At 39.0% G+C, this 19,080-nt stretch overlaps 2 protein-coding genes across 2 annotated transcripts in view; both read left to right on the top strand.

The window, feature by feature from the left end:
• Window positions 1–598: 598 nt before the first annotated feature.
• LOC308090668 (uncharacterized protein) lies at window positions 599–15,414 on the top strand (the record flags this gene model as incomplete). The annotated part of the gene is made up of 16 exons (XM_080435934.1): window positions 599–725; window positions 2,499–2,551; window positions 3,042–3,164; window positions 5,906–6,077; window positions 6,495–6,637; window positions 7,119–7,191; window positions 8,190–8,248; window positions 8,644–8,766; window positions 9,425–9,608; window positions 10,111–10,253; window positions 10,737–10,809; window positions 12,705–12,764; window positions 13,581–13,703; window positions 14,021–14,275; window positions 14,525–15,199; window positions 15,410–15,414. Exons 2-16 carry the CDS (start codon window positions 2,501–2,503, stop codon window positions 15,412–15,414), a joined length of 2,262 nt encoding a protein of 753 aa, XP_080292060.1. The 5' UTR covers window positions 599–725; window positions 2,499–2,500.
• Window positions 15,415–17,749: 2,335 nt separating this feature from the next.
• LOC308090667 (uncharacterized protein) overlaps window positions 17,750–19,080 on the top strand; it is a gene marked incomplete at its 3' end in the record, with an annotated part of 107,745 nt that continues 106,414 nt past the window's right edge. Inside the window, exon 1 of the mRNA XM_080435933.1 lies at window positions 17,750–17,902. The remainder of the gene's footprint in view (window positions 17,903–19,080) is intronic.

Genomic DNA, 19,080 nt, shown 5'->3' with positions numbered 1-19,080 from the left:
GACGTGATCAGACCTGTGCAGCATCAATGTGCACTGATGAAAGCTGTGATGGATGTAGGGCTGCAACTATCCATTATTTTATTTGCGATTATTCTATACCGTAGGTTACTTATTTGATTAATCTAACAATCGCGAAACTGGATTTTGTATTTATATATATATATATATATATATACACGAAAGATCAGCGAAAAGATTTAAGGGCTTTGGTCCCATATTATACTTTATGATCTTTTAGTATTTTTCTGTACGATTTTTGCTTATAACATGCCCAGGATAGAGATTGATTATTCATTAAAAAAAATTAAAAAAAAGATTATCAATGTTATTTTTTGTAACCGGTTAAATCTTTCAGTTCTTAAAAGTCCTTAAATTGTCACTTTACTGTCATCTGGACAAAAACAATACCTTTAGGGACCCTGGGGGTCCTGGGAACCTGCTCTACAGGTCTGGAAGCTCACATAGTACTGTTTCTGTATATAAACGATGGACAGTACCCGAGACCAACAGTAGGGGGAAGCAATACACCAACTGGCGTCTAGCAAAGCTGGTCGTCAGAAGAAGAACATACCCACAATGCAGTAGTGAAAACAACATGGTGTGTTGACTGACTGTTGTTGACACTTTAAAATACCATAGATTTATATAAATGTAAAATACAAAGAAAACCAAAACGTGTCTTTTCGAGGACGTTTGTTAGCAGCTCAACCACTGAAACACAGCAGGTAAGGAAAGATCAACTCATTCATGTTGTGTTTCATTTATCATTTAAAATGAACAAATCAATGTTGTTTCATTCATTTCATTTGTTATATCTTAGTATTGACTTCAGTCCTCATTTAAGATGGAACATGAATCTAATTGCTCTTTACTTGCTAGATAATTAATGTGACCATAAACACTTTACAACTTGTACTAGCAGCAGCAGTAAGACATCTATATATTTTTGGTTGATGTGTCAGTGTAACCCTATAGTTACAACGATGTTGTATAGCATTACAGTGGTTAAACTCCATAAGCAATCGAGGTGCAAACATAGCTTGTAAATGAGCAGCATTTGTACTCTGTCCACAGTAAATATATATATATATATATATATATATATATATATATATATATATATATATATATATATATATATATATATATATATATATATATATCACACACTAGTTTAACAAAACAGAGACAACTATATACAGTATATATGTACTTAATGCCAATGTTGCTGTCTTGCACAAAACAATTTCACGCATTTCTTTATACCTGGTGTAAAGTTGTGATGTGACAATAAATTGAATAGTATACATACTACTACGTACAATGTGGAAAAAATAAGGAGAAAACCTTTGTCAATGACAACATCAGAAAGGTGGGTTTTGGGCAAAAGTTACAATTTAGCAAGCTTAATTATATTTTCCACATAATGTTCATGTCTGTGCAAAAAAGGTTATTCTAGGCAACCTGAAGTGAAAAGAGTTATGAATTACAATAGATGTTTCTATGTGAAACAGTAACTTGCCCAGCTGGTTGATATAGCATCCTTGTACACGTATCAATAAAACTCCAGAAAGACAGTTCTTGCTTCTTGTTTATTTCTCAGTACAGTTTTAGTGTCAGTACAAAATAGCCACATCAGTACTCAAAGTCGCTTTACACAAGGGGTATACAAAAGAAGGAACAACTTTTCCCTGGGACATGAACCCTAGTCTTGCCTAATCTCCGAAATGCTTTGTATGACGGAAGCTGTGCCAATGACCAATGACCTATCTACTAGGGCCACCTAGCTAGGGCTAAAATAGTGACTTTTAACACTTGGGGCTGCTCGATTGTGGCAAAAAAAATGATCATGATTATTTATTTTTGGTCAATATGGAGATCACAATGATTTAAACGTGATTACTCATTGATGCGATTTTGAAACAATATTTGAGCAAAGCCACTGTTCTCAACCAGCGGACTAGGGACCAGGGTTACAGGGTACAGGGTATAGGCCACATATTTTCCGGACAAGGGTGAGTTGGTTGTAAATGAGGTTTTGTCCATTAACAGTTGGGTATTATATGATCACATCAAACTCCTCAGTGATGGTCAAAGATGCACTAGCACACAAACACATGTTGCCAGTTGGGCTTCATGAGTCAATGCCGGACGGTACTTAGAGAAAGCAATAAATGACTCCACTTTGTCTTTTGGTTGACTATAAAAATCTCCTGCAAGGGCCGTGATTCATTCTCTCTCTCTCTCAGCCTAAACTGTGTGTGTGTGTGTGTGTGTGTGTGTGTGTGTGTGTGTGTGTGTGTGTGTGTGTGTGTGTGTGTGTGTGTGTGTGTGTGTGTGTGTGTGTGTGTGTGTGTGTGTGTGTGTGTGTGTGTGTGTGTATATAAACATAGATGCCCTAAGGCTTGTATCATTTTTAACACAATGTCATCAATGGGGCAGGGGGTCTTATCCTCAGAATGCTAATGATGCGATGCATGTGTTTTTTATGTTTTTAGTCATGCCATCTTGGCATGCCTCACGTAAACTGTGCTCCTGGATTGTAGAACAGGTGAGTTTTGAGTGCTGTTAATTGGATAAAGCAATGAACAGTAGTAACTTGGCTCAACCAGTGCCACAATCCTGTCAATAATGAAAAGAACAAGTGTTTCAGTAAAGATATATATTTTGTTATTTCATGTATAAAATACAAAAAAGCATTTCAATGGTCAGGAGTATAGTACTGTGTAATTCGGTGCTTCTCAAAGTGGTTTTTTTAAGGGGGGTACCAGGGGGTCCCCAGCAAAATGTGTCAATACATCAGCTATTTTTGAACATTTTTGAAAAATCTTTAAAGTGTTTTTTATTTAATTGTTTACACAAATATTTTCTTCTGGGGGCCCTTGGCCACAAAACCTTTTCAGATGGGGGTCCGCAGCCAAATACATATCAATCTGGGGGTCCTTGGCACAAAATAGTTTAAGAACCACTGGTGTAATTGAACCATTTGTATGTCTTATCTTTAGTATTGGTGTTGATGGTGGTGATGTTTGTGACTCCAGGTCAACAGTGGCAAGTATCCAGGCCTGGTGTGGGACGATGAGGCCAAGACCATGTTCCGTATCCCATGGAAACACGCTGGCAAGCAGGACTTCCGCAGCGACGAGGACGCAGCCTTCTTCAAGGTACGAATAGGCATTTGGGATCTTTTGGGATTTTAACGATTCCCTCTTAACCCATTCACTCCGGGAACGCATCTGTGTCATTTATCTGGCCTTTCTGTGTGGAGTGTTCTCCCCATGTCCCCTAGGGTAGGTACCCTCGCTAAAAACATGCAGTAATCCTGGTCTCTATACAATTTGGTTGCACAATGTGTCGTGCACAGAAAATAGAAGATCTACAAGCTCACATTGCGTCGCAGTCTGATGCACTGGGAGCGTGTGATATGATGATATGTCGAATACATTTAATGTACCCTGCTAAGATCAAAATAAAATACTACTACTACTACTACTGGGAGCGTGTAGATGTAGATCTGCTGTTTTCGATGTGCGATACCGGGCGTGCAACTAAAAGGCCTTTGGACACACCCAGGAGCATGACTAACAAACATGCGTCTGCAAATATTTTGCCTTAAACCATTCATAGTTGATGCCTCATTCATACAGGTGGATGCTTTTATTCACGGTGAAAATTGCACCTCATCTGGAATTTACTTTGTCGTTAATAATATCCACGTCCTGTGTGGAAGTAGTCATGACACAAACTACAATTTGAAAATAAATATATAATTTTAAAATATGGATAAAGTGGTTATACAGATGCGTTCCCGGTTTGAATGGGTTAACGGTACGATTCTTAAACGGTTCCCTTTAATGATTACTATATGTTTTAAGAAATGTTAGATTTTGAACTTTATTATAATTTTTTGATAAACACAAATTCAATCATGCATACTGTACAGTATTGCATACATTGTAATTGTTTTCAAAATGAGGTACAGGGATCCTCTGGGCTGGGGTTACTTAAGTTGAGGGGGTCCCAAATGGACACGTAAAGGTCTGTAACTCTTGAGAGTGTACAAAATAATGAAACAGAGGTCCATTTGGTCAATTTGGTTCCATTTGTACACTCTCAGAGTTATGGCGGTCCTTGACATTTTTACGTTTGAGAACCACTGACGCTGTGATAAACCGGTTCTGGAAACAGTTCCAATTGTGATGGAAACGATTCCAGTTCCTCAATGTTGGATCCGGTTCCTCCTAGCTAGAAAGAAAGAAAGAAAAATATCGTTTACACTTTACTTAAAGGTTGGGTCTATAAAGCATTCCTGTCCGGTGATAATGAGTTAATGTCGTTGATTGATATTGGATGCCTTAGATCAGGGGTCTTCAACCTGGGGTCCTCAGAGTTACTACAGGGGGGCCGCCAAATCTTTTTGTGATGGGACTTTTTTTTTCCATTAACTTGAACCCTAGCATTCCTATTCTGAAGAGATCTTTAGCCAAAAATTGCAGATCTTGTAGATCGGCTATTTTTGGCAAAGAGGTTTGGTGTAGAGGGAAAAAGAGCCGACCAAGTACAGAGTGAAAGGTCAAGTTAACTAAGCATTGACGGTTTAAGTGGTTGAAGTGTCTGAAAATACACATTAACATGAATCCTACATACACTGATGATGGTGCTGTCAAACAAGTCTATTAAATCTATGAAAAAAGTGTTATCTGCATCAATTGTATACAATATGCAGTGGGGGGTCCCTGCTTCATCTCTCTCTCTCTCTCTCAGCTAGGGGGTCTTGGCCTGAAAAACATTGAAGACCCCTGCCATAGATCCATTTTTGTTTTGGTAGTGAAACACATTTGCCTGTATTTTGTTTGTTGAAATAGTAATGGCATGCATACTGTAGGCTTTGTTGATGAGATGAGGACGAGATTTTGGAGTTCTGGCTCCAGAAATCGTTGATACTTTCATGTGTAAAATCTGTGATATCCCCATTCAAGTCAGTGGGAAAGCTCTCAGAATGTCTAACATAGGCGTGGCAGGGCATTGAGGGGTGGAGCTTAGCGATCGGTCTATTCAGTAGTAGTCTACTGTATATATTTACTGTAAAGTTCTGTAGGTCAGGTGATGTTACTACTGTACATAGAAGGATCAAGTTGTTCTGATGATGGTTCAACACAAATTCACTATAAGAATCATGTTACACGCACGCACACACACGCACACGCACACACACACACACACACACACACACACACACACACACACACACACACACACACACACACACACACACACACACACAAGCTACCCGCCTGTATAAATACACACAAAACACTGGACATGATACAAAGTCAAAGTGTGAGGATAGAAATATGAGAGCCTTTAGCAATATTCTTTAGAAACAGTCCACACTATTTTGCCTTCATTAACTCCTCTTGGTTGAGGTTATTATAAGTTGCTGTTACTGCAAAGGTTGTTGTAGTCAATGATGTTTATTGTGCCATTCTGGGGTGGGGGGAGGGTTGTTTTTTCTGTCTTTTTGCTTTCTTTTTTTCTATTGTCTTTTTTCTTTGTCCTTTCTTGCTCTGTTGTATAAAAACGTAAAATGGATGGATGTACTTTGTACTCTGTCAATAAAAAAAATAAAAAATAAATAAAAAAGAAGCAGTCCACTCCACACTCACAAAAACAGTTTGTCATGACTGCTGCTGTGGTAAATAAAAACAATTCAAAGAAAATCCACCTTGTGAGTGTGGACTGTTTCTATAGACTGTTCACTGAGAGTCTGCACCCGTCTGTCCTTCTCTTGATCAATTGACAGTAGAGCACACTTTGCTTGGGACTTCTGTCCTGTAGTATTTGGAGCCTTTTGAAACATGACTGACCCCCCCCCCCCCGTCCTCATTCCTCATTCCTCCTCCAGGCATGGGCAGAGTACAAGAAAGGTTCTGGTTCTGACACTGCAGCTAACTGGAAGACACGAATGCGTTGTGCCCTTAACAAAAGCACAGATTTCAGTGAGGTCTTTGGTCGGTCGCAGCGGGACATTCCTGAGCCTTACAAGGTGTACCGCCTGATTCCCCTCCGTGAACAAGGTGAGATCAGGCCCAGGCCTCCTTTTCTTTCGTAGCACTTGGTAAGCCATGTAGAAAGCAATTAGCTTGAAAAAATTAACTTTAAAAATGGCATGTAGCATGTGGAGCATGTTGCTTCATTTAGCTCTGTATTGAGAGTATGATGCAACTGCTAATAGCTCTACGGAAGCTTTATTGGTCCATTCAATAATATTACTATAGAATATATAAATATGGTGCCTCTTACAGCCAATAAATCCTCAATTAGGCAAACTAAGGCCAGGAGAATTGTAGAGCACATCTCATGCACAGCATGTTCCCCCTGGGGTTCATTCTAGTAATTAACTGGTTCAGTTGGTTCTATTGGGTCAGGACTGGTGGAGCTTGAGAGGAAGAAGAGTGTGGTATTAACTGGTTCTGTTGGTTCTATTGGGTCAGGACTGGTGGAGCCTGAGAAGAAGAAGAGTCTGAAGGGAACCAAGCGGACTCAGGACAGGAAGCTGAGCGGGTCAGGAGGTCAGGAACCTCCGTCCTTTGTCCAGATCAAGCACGTCAAGGAGGAACTGGTCACCCCTCAGCTGGTGAGTGACTGTGTGGGTTACCCAACACTGATCATGAATCTCAAATCTATAATAAATCAATAAAAAGTATATATATGTATTTTTTTTTTAAATAAATTATGATAAATCTAATAATGAATTGTGTTTCTGTCCTTGACCATTGGAACATTACATTTCTGTTGGCCTTTTAGGCTTCGTAAACTAAAGGTGCACAGGGCAGACAAATAACTTGCATAATTTAATTACTTTATACTATATACAAAAAAAATTACATTGATAGTGTAAATAGCCGATCTACAAGCTCAGAATTTATCTTGTAGATCGGCTATTTACACTTTTTTGGAAAATATTTGAAAGTATATGATTTTTTTTCAAGATGGACACGATTATGACGATTATGCAAAAAACAATAATTGTGATTAGACGATTATGTAATAAGTGTGACAGGCCTATCTATGCATGCTCTGGTGTTTCAAGTATCGTGTTTCCGGTTTGCTTCCAGTGCATTAAGGTCGTCCTACCAGGAAGAGAGGTGACAGTGGAGACACAGGAACCAGCCCAGCAGACAGAAGGACGTATGTTCAACCTCTCTCTGTCTCTCTCTCTCTCTCTCTCTCTCTCTGTGCAGTGGTGGAGGATGAGATCCCGTTTGACATGCGGCTCGAGACTGCCCCACCCTCTACAGGAGGTAGTGACATCAGAACCGTAATAGCAGAGCTGTAAAACCAGAAAGAGAAATGGCCAAACTAATATCACTGTGATTCGTCTGGTTTCCAGGCTACTGCTGCACAGAAACATCATATATACCTCTCACTGTGGCACAGTAAGGGTCCCCAGATGATTTGCAACATTGTTTTCTCACACAACAGTTCAGTTCAATCTGTTCATTGATTACTTTTGAGCATTACTGTGCCAAATGTAATCAACAAACTATACTATAAATTGTCAAATACTAAGAAAGAGGCAAACATTTTGAAAATAGACTAGCTACAAGCAATAAATGACTCCAACCTTTTGGTTGACTATAAAAATCTCCTGCAAGGTCCGTGATTCATTCTCCCTCTCTCTCTCTTATCCTAAAGAAAATATGTAGCCTAAAGAACGTGTGTGTGTGTGTGTGTGTGTGTGTGTGTGTGTGTGTGTGTGTGTGTGTGTGTGTGTGTGTGTGTGTGTGTGTGTGTGTGTGTGGATAGCCTGCCCTAAGGCTCGTATCATTTGTTTTTTAATTTAAACTGCCAGAGTTTTTTTTTTACCCTCACAGACTGACAGTCTTTTCTAAGCTAGTACTTAGATTTTTTTTTTTTTTTTTTTTTTTTTTTTAAACATTGAAGTGAATGGAGCAGCAACTTTTTGGAAAATGTTATCTCCTGGTTCTTTGTGACAAACGGAAAAACCCCAAAAATAAAAAATACTTTTAGAATACTTTTTTTGTAAAAAAAAAATCTTTTTGTTTATAAACGTTTTTGGCAGGCAATAGCTAAATTCTCATGTGTTAACACAATGTCATCAATGGGGCAGGGAGTCTCTCCTCACGATGCTAATGATGCGATGCATGTGTTTTTAATGTTTTTAGTCATGCCATCTGGGAAGATCCGCTCCTCGCGTAAACTGTGCTCCTGGATTGTAGAACAGGTTAGTTTTGAGTGCTGTTAATAAAACAATGAACAGTAGTAACTTGGTTCGTCCAGTGCCACCATCCTGTCAATAATGAAAAGAACAAGTGTTTCAGTAAAGATATATTTTTATTTATGTCATGTTCGCAGCGCATCACTTTGCCACGCTGCGAGCTTGTACATCAGCTATTTTTGAACATTTTTGAAAAATCTTGAAAGTGTTTTTCTTTTACACAAATCTTTTCTTATTGGGGCCCTTGGCCACAAAACCTTTTCAGATGGTATATCTGATAAATAGATATCAATTTGGGGGTCCTTGGTTCCAAAAAGTTTGAGAACCACTGGTGTAATTTAACCGTTTGTATGTCTTATCTTTAGTATTGGTGTTGATGGTGGTGATGTTTGTGACTCCAGGTCAACAGTGGGAAGTATCCAGGCCTGGTGTGGGACGATGAGGCCCAGACCATGTTCCGTATTCCATGGAAACACGCTGGACTTGTGGGCTTCCGCAGCGACGAGGACGCAGCCTTTTTCAAGGTACGAATAGGTATTTGGGATCCTTTAGGATTTTAACGATTCCCTCTTACCCCATTCAATCCGGGAACACATCTGTGTCATTATAGGCATATGTTATACTTTGGCTATTCAAAAATACGAGCTTAGATCTGCTATTTAAAAAAAAAAACATTTTTACATCTTTGCTTCTGGGGGGGAGGGGGGAACCCTGCAACAACATTTTGATGGGTAAAACCATCATACCCAAGATGTATATTTGTCCGTGGACCTCATCTCAAAATATGTTGTTCCAGGGACCCCCTCCCCCCCAGAAGCAAAGATTTGAGTAAAAAATGTTCCCTTTAAAAAAATATATAGTAAAATATTTGCACAATCTGGCTATGAGCTTGTATATCTGCTATTTTTCTCATTCTTATTGTCGCTTTGGATAAAAGCGTCTGATAAATGACCGTAATGTAAATGTAATGAAAGAAAGAAAGAAAGAAAAAATATTGTTAACACTTTACTTAAAGTTTGGGTCTATAATGCATTACAATCACTTTTTTAATGCATTATAATGCACGTATGAGGCTTCATAACACAACTTTAGCAAGGTTTATGACGTTTAATAAGCGCTGTCCCGTAGTATTTGGAGCCTTTTGAAACATGACTGACCCCCCACCCGCCCTTCCCCCTCCAGGCATGGGCAGAGTACAGGGGCAATCCCAAGAAAGGTTCTGGTTCTGACACTGCAGCCAACTGGAAGACACGAATGCGTTGTGCCCTTAACAAAAGCACAGATTTCAGTGAGGTCTCTGGTCGGTCGCAGCGGGACATCCCTGAGCCTTACAAGGTGTACCGCCTGGTTCCCCTCCGTGAACAAGGTGAGATCAGGCCCAGGCCTCCTTTTCTTTCGTGGCACTTGGTAAGCCATGTAGAAAGCAATAAGCTTGCAAAAATAAACTCCAAAAATGGCATGTAGCATGTGGAGCATGTTCCTTCATAGGCTTCTAGCTCTGTATTGAGAGTATGATGCAACTACTAATAGCTCTACGGACGCTTTATGGGTCCATTCAATAATATTAATATAGAATATATAAATATGGTGCCTCTTATAGCCAATAAATCCTCAATTAGGCAAACTAAGGCACAGCGTGTTCACATCGTGTTCCCCCTGGGGTTCATTCTAGTAATTAACTGGTTCTGTTGGTTGGAGGAAGAAGAGTGTGGTATTAACTGGTTTTATTGGGTCAGGACTGGTGGAGCCTGAGAGGAAGAAGAGTGTGGTATTAACTGGTTCTGTTGGTTCTATTGGGTCAGGACTGGTAGAGCTTGAGAGGAAGAAGAGTGTGGTATTAACTGGTTCTGTTGGTTCTATTGGGTCAGGACTGGTGGAGCCTGAGAAGAAGAAGAGTGTGAAGGGAACCAAACGGACTCAGGACAGGAAGCTGAGCGGGTCAGGAGGTCAGGAACCTCCGTCCTTTGTCCAGATCAAGCACGTCAAGGAGGAACTGGTCACCCCTCAGCTGGTGAGTGACTGTGTGGGTTACCCAACACTGATCATGAATCTAAAATCTATAATAAATAAATAAAAAGTATATATGTGTATATATATTTTTTAATAAATAATGATAAATGTAATAATGAATTGTGTTTCTGTCCTTGACCATTGGAACATTACATTTCTGTTGGCCTTTTAGGCTTCGTAAACTAAAGGTGCACAGGGCAGACAAATAACTTGCATAATTTAATTACTTTATACTATATACAAAAAAATTAACATTGATAGTGTAAATAGCTGATCTACAAGCTCAGAATTTATCTTGTAGATCGGCTATTTACACTTTTTTGGAAAATGTTTGAAAATATATGATTTTTTTTTCAAGATGGACACGATTATGACGATTATGCAAAAAACAATAATTGTGATTAGACGATTATGTAATAAGTGTGACAGGCCTATCTATGCATGCTCTGGTGTTTCAAGTATCGTGTTTCCGGTTTGCTTCCAGTGCATTAAGGTCGTCCTACCAGGAAGAGAGGTGACAGTGGAGACACAGGAACCAGCCCAGCAGACAGAAGGACGTACGTTCTCTCTCTCTCTCTCTCTCTCTCTCTCTCTCTCTCTCTCTCTCTCTCTCTCTCTCTCTCTCTCTCTCTCTCTCTCTCTCTCTCTCTAAAACCCTGACGGGCCCACCATCAGCACCCTGCTGAACACCTCTGACGCCTGATTTTATATTAATCCATGAAAACCGGGAACGCATCTGTGTAACCACTTAAAAATGTTATACTTTGGCTATTCAAAAATAGCAGATCTACAAGCTCATAGCGCGGCATCTAGATCTGCTACTTTTTGAAAAATCATGAATATTAGTGCTCTCTGAATATATATATATTTTTTTAAAGCAAACATTTGTAACTCAAATCTTTGCTTCTGGGGGATTCTACAAAATGTCTTCTAAATCCTAACAGTTTCCTGAAAAAAACGTATGTTGCTATAATCAGTGGTTCTCAAGCTTTTTCATGTTAAGGGCTCCCAAAAATATATGTATTTGTCCACGGACCCCCATCTCAAAATATTTTGTTCCAGGGACCCGCAGAAGCAAAGATTTGAGTTTAAAAAAATAGCTGGTCTACAAGCGCACTCGGTGCCGCTCTATGAGCTTGTTTATCTGTTATTTTTGAATAGCCAAAGAAATCTTAAAGGAGAATTCCGGACATTTTAAGTGTTATCTTTGATGTGTCGTTACTCACCTACCGACGTAAAAAGTGGCGTTGTTTTTTTTTCTCTACCTGGCAACACCAAGTTGCCAGGTTCTGGAAAGAAACAAGCAACCAGTGTTAAATCGTTCGGCGTTAGCGGTAGCCTCTCAGGAACTTTCAGCGCATGTTTGACTATCATGAGACTCTACAATGAGTAGTAGTAGAGAAAAAAATAACTTTGCATCGGTTATAATAGACGAATTTCCCTAAGCCACGCGCTCCCATTATGACAACGGAGGGGGTTGAAAAAATGACGACGGGAATCTCTGGAAAAAAACAACGCCACTTTTTACGTTGGTAGGTGAGTAACGACACATCAAAGATAACACTTAAAATGTCCGGAATTCTCCTTTAAAATGACACAATTTGGTTGCGCAAATGTGAAGATTTCACCTCATCTGGAATTTACTTTATCGTTAATACTATTCACGTTCTTTGTGGAAGTACTCATGGCACAAACTACAATTTGAAAAGAAATATATAATTTTGGTCAATTAAAACAAGCAAACAACATAAACCATGTGTAAGGTCCTTAAAGGACGACTTCACCCATTTTCAACCTATCTTCATATAATAGGTCCTCACTAATGCTCATGATAAAATGGTAAAAAAAAAATCAACTCAGTCTGTGTCTCAGAGGAGGGCTGTGGACAGTTCAGAAACCCGTCTACCAGTGACATCATCGTTAGGCAGGATTTTTTTTTCCCAACAAGATTTCAATTTTTTATTTAGATTTTTATGAACACGTGAACAATGGCTTCTATTATTGCATTGCAACTTTCCATGAATACAAAGCCTGCAGTTTCTATTAGCTTGGATTCCCCATCAATGATGTCACTGGTAGACGGGTTTCTGAACTGTCCACAGCCCTCCTCTGAGACACAGACTGAGTAGAAAAAAATGGTACAATTTTATCATGAGCATTAGTGAGGATCTATTATATGAAGATAGGTTGAAAATGGGTGAAGTCGTCCTTTAAGTACAAATCAGGCTAAATTCACTGCTTTCTCTCTGTCTGTCTCTCACTCTCTCTACTGTAGTTAGAGCACAATTATTGTTACAATATATTATGTCAGGAGCATTTTGATGTGTTTCAAAATGAGTGGGATTATTATGGCTTGCTTTGTTATGTAAACGACTTATCTCTCTCTCTCTCTCTCTCTCTCTCTGTCTGTCTGTCTGTCTCTCTCTCTCTCTGTATCTCTCTCTCTCTGCAGTGGTGGAGGATGAGATCCAGTTAGACATGCGGCTCGGGACTGCCCCACCCTGTACAGGAGGTAGTGACATCAGAACAGTAATAGCAGAGCTGTAAAACCACTGTGCCACCGTTACTGATAGCTCTGCTGCATTAGCCTGGCATGGCCAGACTAATATCACTGTGATTCGTCTGGTTTCCAGGCTACTGCTGCACAGCAGCATCATATATACCTCTCACTGTGGCACAGTAACTCAGTGGTTCTCAAACTGTGGGTCGTGACCCCCAAATTATTTTTGTGGGGTCCCCAGAGGATTTGCAACATTGTTTTCTCACGCAACAGTAAACAAACCAACATACGGTATACAGGGTATCTGTTCATTGATTACTTTTCACCATTACTGTGTCAAATGTATTCAACAAACTATTCTATAAATTGTCAATTGTCAAATACTAAGAAAGAGGCAACATACAAGCTAGCGTTTTGAGCTTGTAGATCGGCTATTTTCACAACATTTATCTGTGGAACCGAGTCAAACTAAATGTAATGCCTCAACTTTTGCAATTCCAAGTGCTTGTCAGGGTGGGGGGTCCCAGTTCAAATATGATTATTTTGGGGGTGCAGCCTGAAATGTTTTAGAACCACTGCAGTAGCTTAACACAGCAGTAAGATAGCACAGTAACTAGCAGTCTTGACCAGAGGTCATCGCCATGCTGGCTTGTGGTGGACATTTTTGTAAAAAAAATAATTATTACCAGAAACACAAAGAGCATATTATTATTATGTTTGCACCCAATGTTCATGTTGGAAAGTTGGGCTTTCTCAGATATTATTGTTCTTCTTGAGACCATTAGGTCTCCAGTTAATTAAAATCCTTTTTCGATTCCCTCATTTCAGACCAATCTGTGGAGTCCAGACTGCAGGTGAAGATGAACTCTATTAAGCAGGAGAAACTTGAAGAACACCCCCCCCCATCAAGGGGTCTTATGAGACACACACCCCAAATTGCCAGTATGAGAGGCGAGTGAGCACATAGGGACTGGCGACAAGTCCTGTGAAACTGTTGCAGACATGGCCGTGCTCGTCAAATTAAATAAGTAACAAAACATGGAAATTCTAATAACTACTCAAAATATTTATTTTGCTAATATCTTGCTAAAACTTTGAAGCGTGACTTTTCAGAACTTCAGTTTCCAAAAACACCTGTAATAACCTGTAGTTAGTAACTGTTTTGGCGATCTAAGTAGTCATTTTCTACGTGGAACATGGACAAAGGAAGAATAGATTTACATTTTAGAAATCCAGTGTTCACTATCATGTTATGTTTCTGCTCCTAGACATCCTGCACATGGTTGTGTGTAAAGAGGAGGGTTATCCTGAACAGGAGAGGAGCCCCAGTCTGCTCCAGGAGGAACAGGAGGAGCTAGTTCAAAGACCAGATGAGCCTGATGGGTCAATGTTGACATTAGTAACAGTGAAAAGTGAAGATGATGATGAAGACATCTCTTCACACTGTTCTGAAATTGAAGTTGAACTTGAATCTGACACTGAAGTCACTGAAGACAGTGATGATCTGGAGGAGACCAGTGGAGGTTAGTCACCTTTAAACACAAGGACAGGGACGTGTGGGGTAAACTGTGAGTTGGCATGACGACTAAATTGTGGAATAAAAGAGAAAGATGACAAATAAAATATCAGAAATATTAACAAGGTCGGGCTCCAAAACAAGGAGCTGGATAAGATGGAGGCTTTTCAAGTTGTATCCATACTCATAAACATTTTCAACCTGACTTCCCCTTTCTCCCCTCATCTCTCTCTCTGTCTGTTGCTCTCTCTCTCAGGAGTGATCTCCCAGTCTTCCCAGACTCAGGAACTAGAGCCTCCACACATTAAAGAGGAAGACAAGGAGCTACTTCAAAGACCAGAGGAGCCTGATGGGTCAATGTTAACATTACTAGCAGTGAAAAGTGAAGATGATGATGATGATGATGATGATGATGATGATGATGATGATGATGATAAAGACATCGCTTCGCTTTGCTCTGAAGTTGAAGTTGAACTTGAATCTGACACTGAAGTCACTGAAGACAGTGATGATTGGGAGGAGACCACTGAAGACAATGATGATAAACGGTCTGACAAGAATTTCAGTGAGACAGGTCCCCTGAAGACACTCCAGCGTATTGACACTAAAGACAAACCTTTCCACTGTAAACATTGTGACAAGAGTTTCAGTTGGTCAAGTGACCTGAAGAGTCACCAGCGTGTCCACAATGGGGAAAAAACTTTCTTCTGTAAACAGTGTAACAAGAGTTTTACTTGGTCAGCTTCTCTGAAACTACACCAGTCTCTCCACAATGGGGAAAAACCTTTCTTCTGTAAAAATTGTGACAAGAGTTTTAGATGCTCCAGTTACCTGAGGAGACACGAGCGTGTCCACATTGAAGAAAAACCATACCTGTGTAAATATTGTGACAAGAGTTTCAGTGTGTCAGCTGATCTCAAGAGACACCAGCGTATCCACACTGGAGAAAAACCTTTCCACTGTAAACATTGTAACAAGAGTTTCAGACAGTCAGGTCACCTGAAGACACACCAGGGTATCCACACTGGAGAAAAACCTGCCCACTGTAAACATAGTGATAAGAGTTTCAGTCGGTCACAGGACAGAAACACCAGCGTGTCCACCAGCGTGTCCTCATCAAATCTTGTCACAATGTTTACAGTGTGATAGAAGAGTTTCAGTCAGTTAAGTGCTCTGAAATCACTTCACTGGGAGGATCAAATTAAACAGCTGTATGTTGTCAGGGATTTGGATAGACGATCAAAAATATAATGGATATTTGTACTGCTCCTGTCAACAGAAGTTTCCATTAGGACTCGTCTTTTGGAGACATATGATATCCCAGCTCTTCTTATTTCAAAACCTCACAACAAATAGTTGTAAGTGTTAAATGTAAAAAATATGTATTTTATTTATTACCTTGAGATATTGATTGAACTCCATTGAATGGTTCCTCAAGCTAAATAACAGATATTTCTCTACCAAAGATGTGGACACTGTTTTTGGTGCCAGTGGATTGCGTATTGTTAATTTGAATGTGGACAGTCTGTCCACATCCCCTACTTTCCCCAGCTTTTTTTCTCCTTTTTTCTTTTAAATGCTTACACCCATTTGTTTTAACAATTTGTTAACCCTTTGTAATGTAATGTGAATTAATGTTTATTTAGCTAGAGCATGCCATTATTTATTTATTTATATATATATATATATATTATATATATATATATATATATATATATATATATATATATATATATATATATATATATATATATATATATATATAATATATATATATAAATTTATTGTCTGAACAAGGCTTTTATGTCACACACATCAGTGCTTTTCAGACAAGCAGAATAACATTGCAAAGATAAAAGACAAATTATGAATCCTCGAATCCTTGTCTTTCATTCACCTAAGCATCAGTACTGAAATTGATGTGTAATTGAGCCTTGAACAAATGAATGCATGAATTACCCTCTATAGATCTTTTGAGGAGAGACAGGTCTTTATGTTAAGGTAAAAAGGTACGGTAAAAAGGTTTTCACTACTGAACTGAACTGAACTGATTCTTCACATCTCTGAGTAAAACAAATGGCTTGAAATATAACAAGCACTTTTGAAGAAACTGGTGACAGGAGCAGAACAACACCGACTACTGAGATAATCTAAATAAGCAGTTATCCAATTGTGTAGCTATAATTCTCCTGTACTGTGATATGAAAAAAAAAAAAATGCAATAATGTTATTTTGAAAAGAGAGGTGTTTGTTATACGGCTACAGCTACATAATTCATTGCGAAAATTCATTATTCATTTATATGGTACAACAGTTTTTCTTGTCTGACTTCATATAAAGAATATGTTTGCTATAAAATAACTTGATGTGTCCCAGTCTGAATATACCATAGAGCCTGCATTTATGTTATTAAGTATTGACATGATTTGAAAATGATATGGTATATGCTACAGAATACAATACTATTGTATTCTGTAGCATGGTATGTTGGTATACACAGTAATATGTTGTATGCTGCATTTCTATGAGATGTGATCAGACTTGTGCAGCATTAATATTAACTGATGAAAGCTGTGATGGATGTATAGTATATGTACTATCCATTATTTTATTAGCAATTATTAGATACCTTTTTCAATTAATTGAAGAATTGTGATCGAAGCTAGATATTTCAATAACAATTGTTTTCTTCTTTTTCCATACAGTATATCACTAAATAGATTAGCGACTTTAGCCTCAATTTATACTTTTTCGCACAACAGTGTGCAAGACTAGTGAAAATAGCTACAAGCTCAAAACGTATTGTGGTGCATTGTGAGCTTGTAGATTTTCTATTTGCACTTTTTTTCTTTCTACTTTTGTAACTATAATGGATTGATTATTAATCTATTAATGTATTAAAATATTAATATCAATTGTCTTTTGTAATCGATTAAATCGATTAGTTGGACTGACTGTTGCACTCCTAGATGGATGTTCTCTTGTCTACAGCATTGGTTCTCAAAGTGGGGTCCTTGGGGGGGTAGGGCCCGGGGGTCCCCAGCAAAAGTAGTAAATATAGTGTCATCATTTTAGCCACTTACCATATTTTATACTTTGGCTATTTTTGAAAAATCGTGAAAGTTTTTGCAAATCTTTGAATATAAATTTTTAAAGCAAACATTTTAAACTCAAATCTTTGCTTCTGGAGGTCCCCTGGCAGAAACATTTTCAGATGGGGGTCCGCAGCCAAATATCAATATAGGCCCCAAATTACTATATATTTGGCTGCGGACCCCCATCTGAAAATGTGGGGTCCTTGGCACAAATAAGTTTGATAACCACTGGTCTACAGGTCTGGAAGGTCACATACTAGTACTGTTATAAACAATAGACAGTAACCGAGACCAGCAGTAGGGGGCAGCAATACACCAACTGGCGTCTAGACAGCGTGGACGTCAGAAGAAGAACATACCCACAATGCAGTAGTGTAAACAACATGGCGTGTTGACTGACTGTTGTTGACACTTTAAAATACCATAGATTTATATAAAAGTAAAATACAAAGAAAAGTAAAACGTGTCGTTTCTAAACAGTGTCGTCGTTAAGCAGCAGGAGGACGTTTGTTAGCAGCTCAACCACTGAAACACAGCAGGTAAAGATCAACTCATTCATGATGGGTTTTTCATCTGTTTATAACATTTAAGATGAACGCGGGTTTTGTTTAATCTATTTGTCTTTATTATCATTTAAGTGGCAATATAAATCTAATTGGTCTTAGCTGTTAGGTTGTTATGAAGTGATCATAAACACAAACAACAGCTCCATAGTAGCCTTACATAAAGACTCGTAGATGTATTTGATCGATTTTGACGATTTTGGTGACCCCCCCCCCCCCCCAGATTGCCCTGAATGTCACCAGTAAAGCCTGTATTTCTCCAAACATGTACAAATGCTAAATATAAGGTGATTACCCGCTTGCCCCAAATGTTAACTTGGTGTCCGGCGTGTTTATGCAATGTATTAGTCCATATTATTCAATAAAGAAGTGTTTTAATCCCGTGTGTGGACGATTCTGTCGGAAGTTATCAATGGGCGTTAGTGAGGGGGCGCATCCGGTGAAAGCTAGTCTCGCGTGGCCAGACTGTTGCCTCCCACAATTTTCAAATAGCATTCAGAGATTGTGGAATAGTTGTCTGGGTACGCGAGACTAGGTGTCGGTGAAAGCCGGGAATCGATGTAAACAAAAAGTAAACGAGGGGGGGAAATTGCATTCGGCCACAAACGGGATTAAAACACTTCTTTGTCAAAGAATATGGACTAACACAGAGTTAACATTTGGGCCAACTGGGTAAGCACCTTATAATTTGCATTTGTACATGTTTGGAGAAGTACAGGCTTTGGAGCTTAAATTCCAGGGCAATCTGGGGGGGGGGGGGGGGGTAGCTAAGACTCCCGTAGAGATAACAAATGTCAATCGATAAAATACATCTACGAGAGTCTTTATATAAGGCTATAGCTCCATAGCAGCAGCAGCAAGACAGTGATATACATTGTTGTGTTGTGTTGCATGTTGTTGTTGACGTCACTATTATCATTGTAACCCCAGAGTTACATCAGTGTTTTATAGCATTACAGTGGTTAATCTCCATAATAAGCCATGAGGTGTAAACGTATCTTGTAAACCAGTAGGATCTTTACTCTGTCCACAGTAATGTTAATGTGATTGTCTAGTGAAGTTAGAGCTCCATGTCTTCATGAACCAGACATTGAATCCTTACCAACTAAACATTTGTCATGGCTGTAGTGTGTCAGGCCTAGAATGACCATCCA

This window comes from Gymnoscopelus braueri, assembly GCF_963280865.1.
Source record: "Gymnoscopelus braueri genome assembly, chromosome: 8".
Classification (NCBI taxonomy): Eukaryota; Metazoa; Chordata; class Actinopteri; order Myctophiformes; family Myctophidae; genus Gymnoscopelus; species Gymnoscopelus braueri.
Note: the sequence above shows the minus strand (reverse complement) of the source record. Positions and strands in the feature narration are given on the sequence as shown.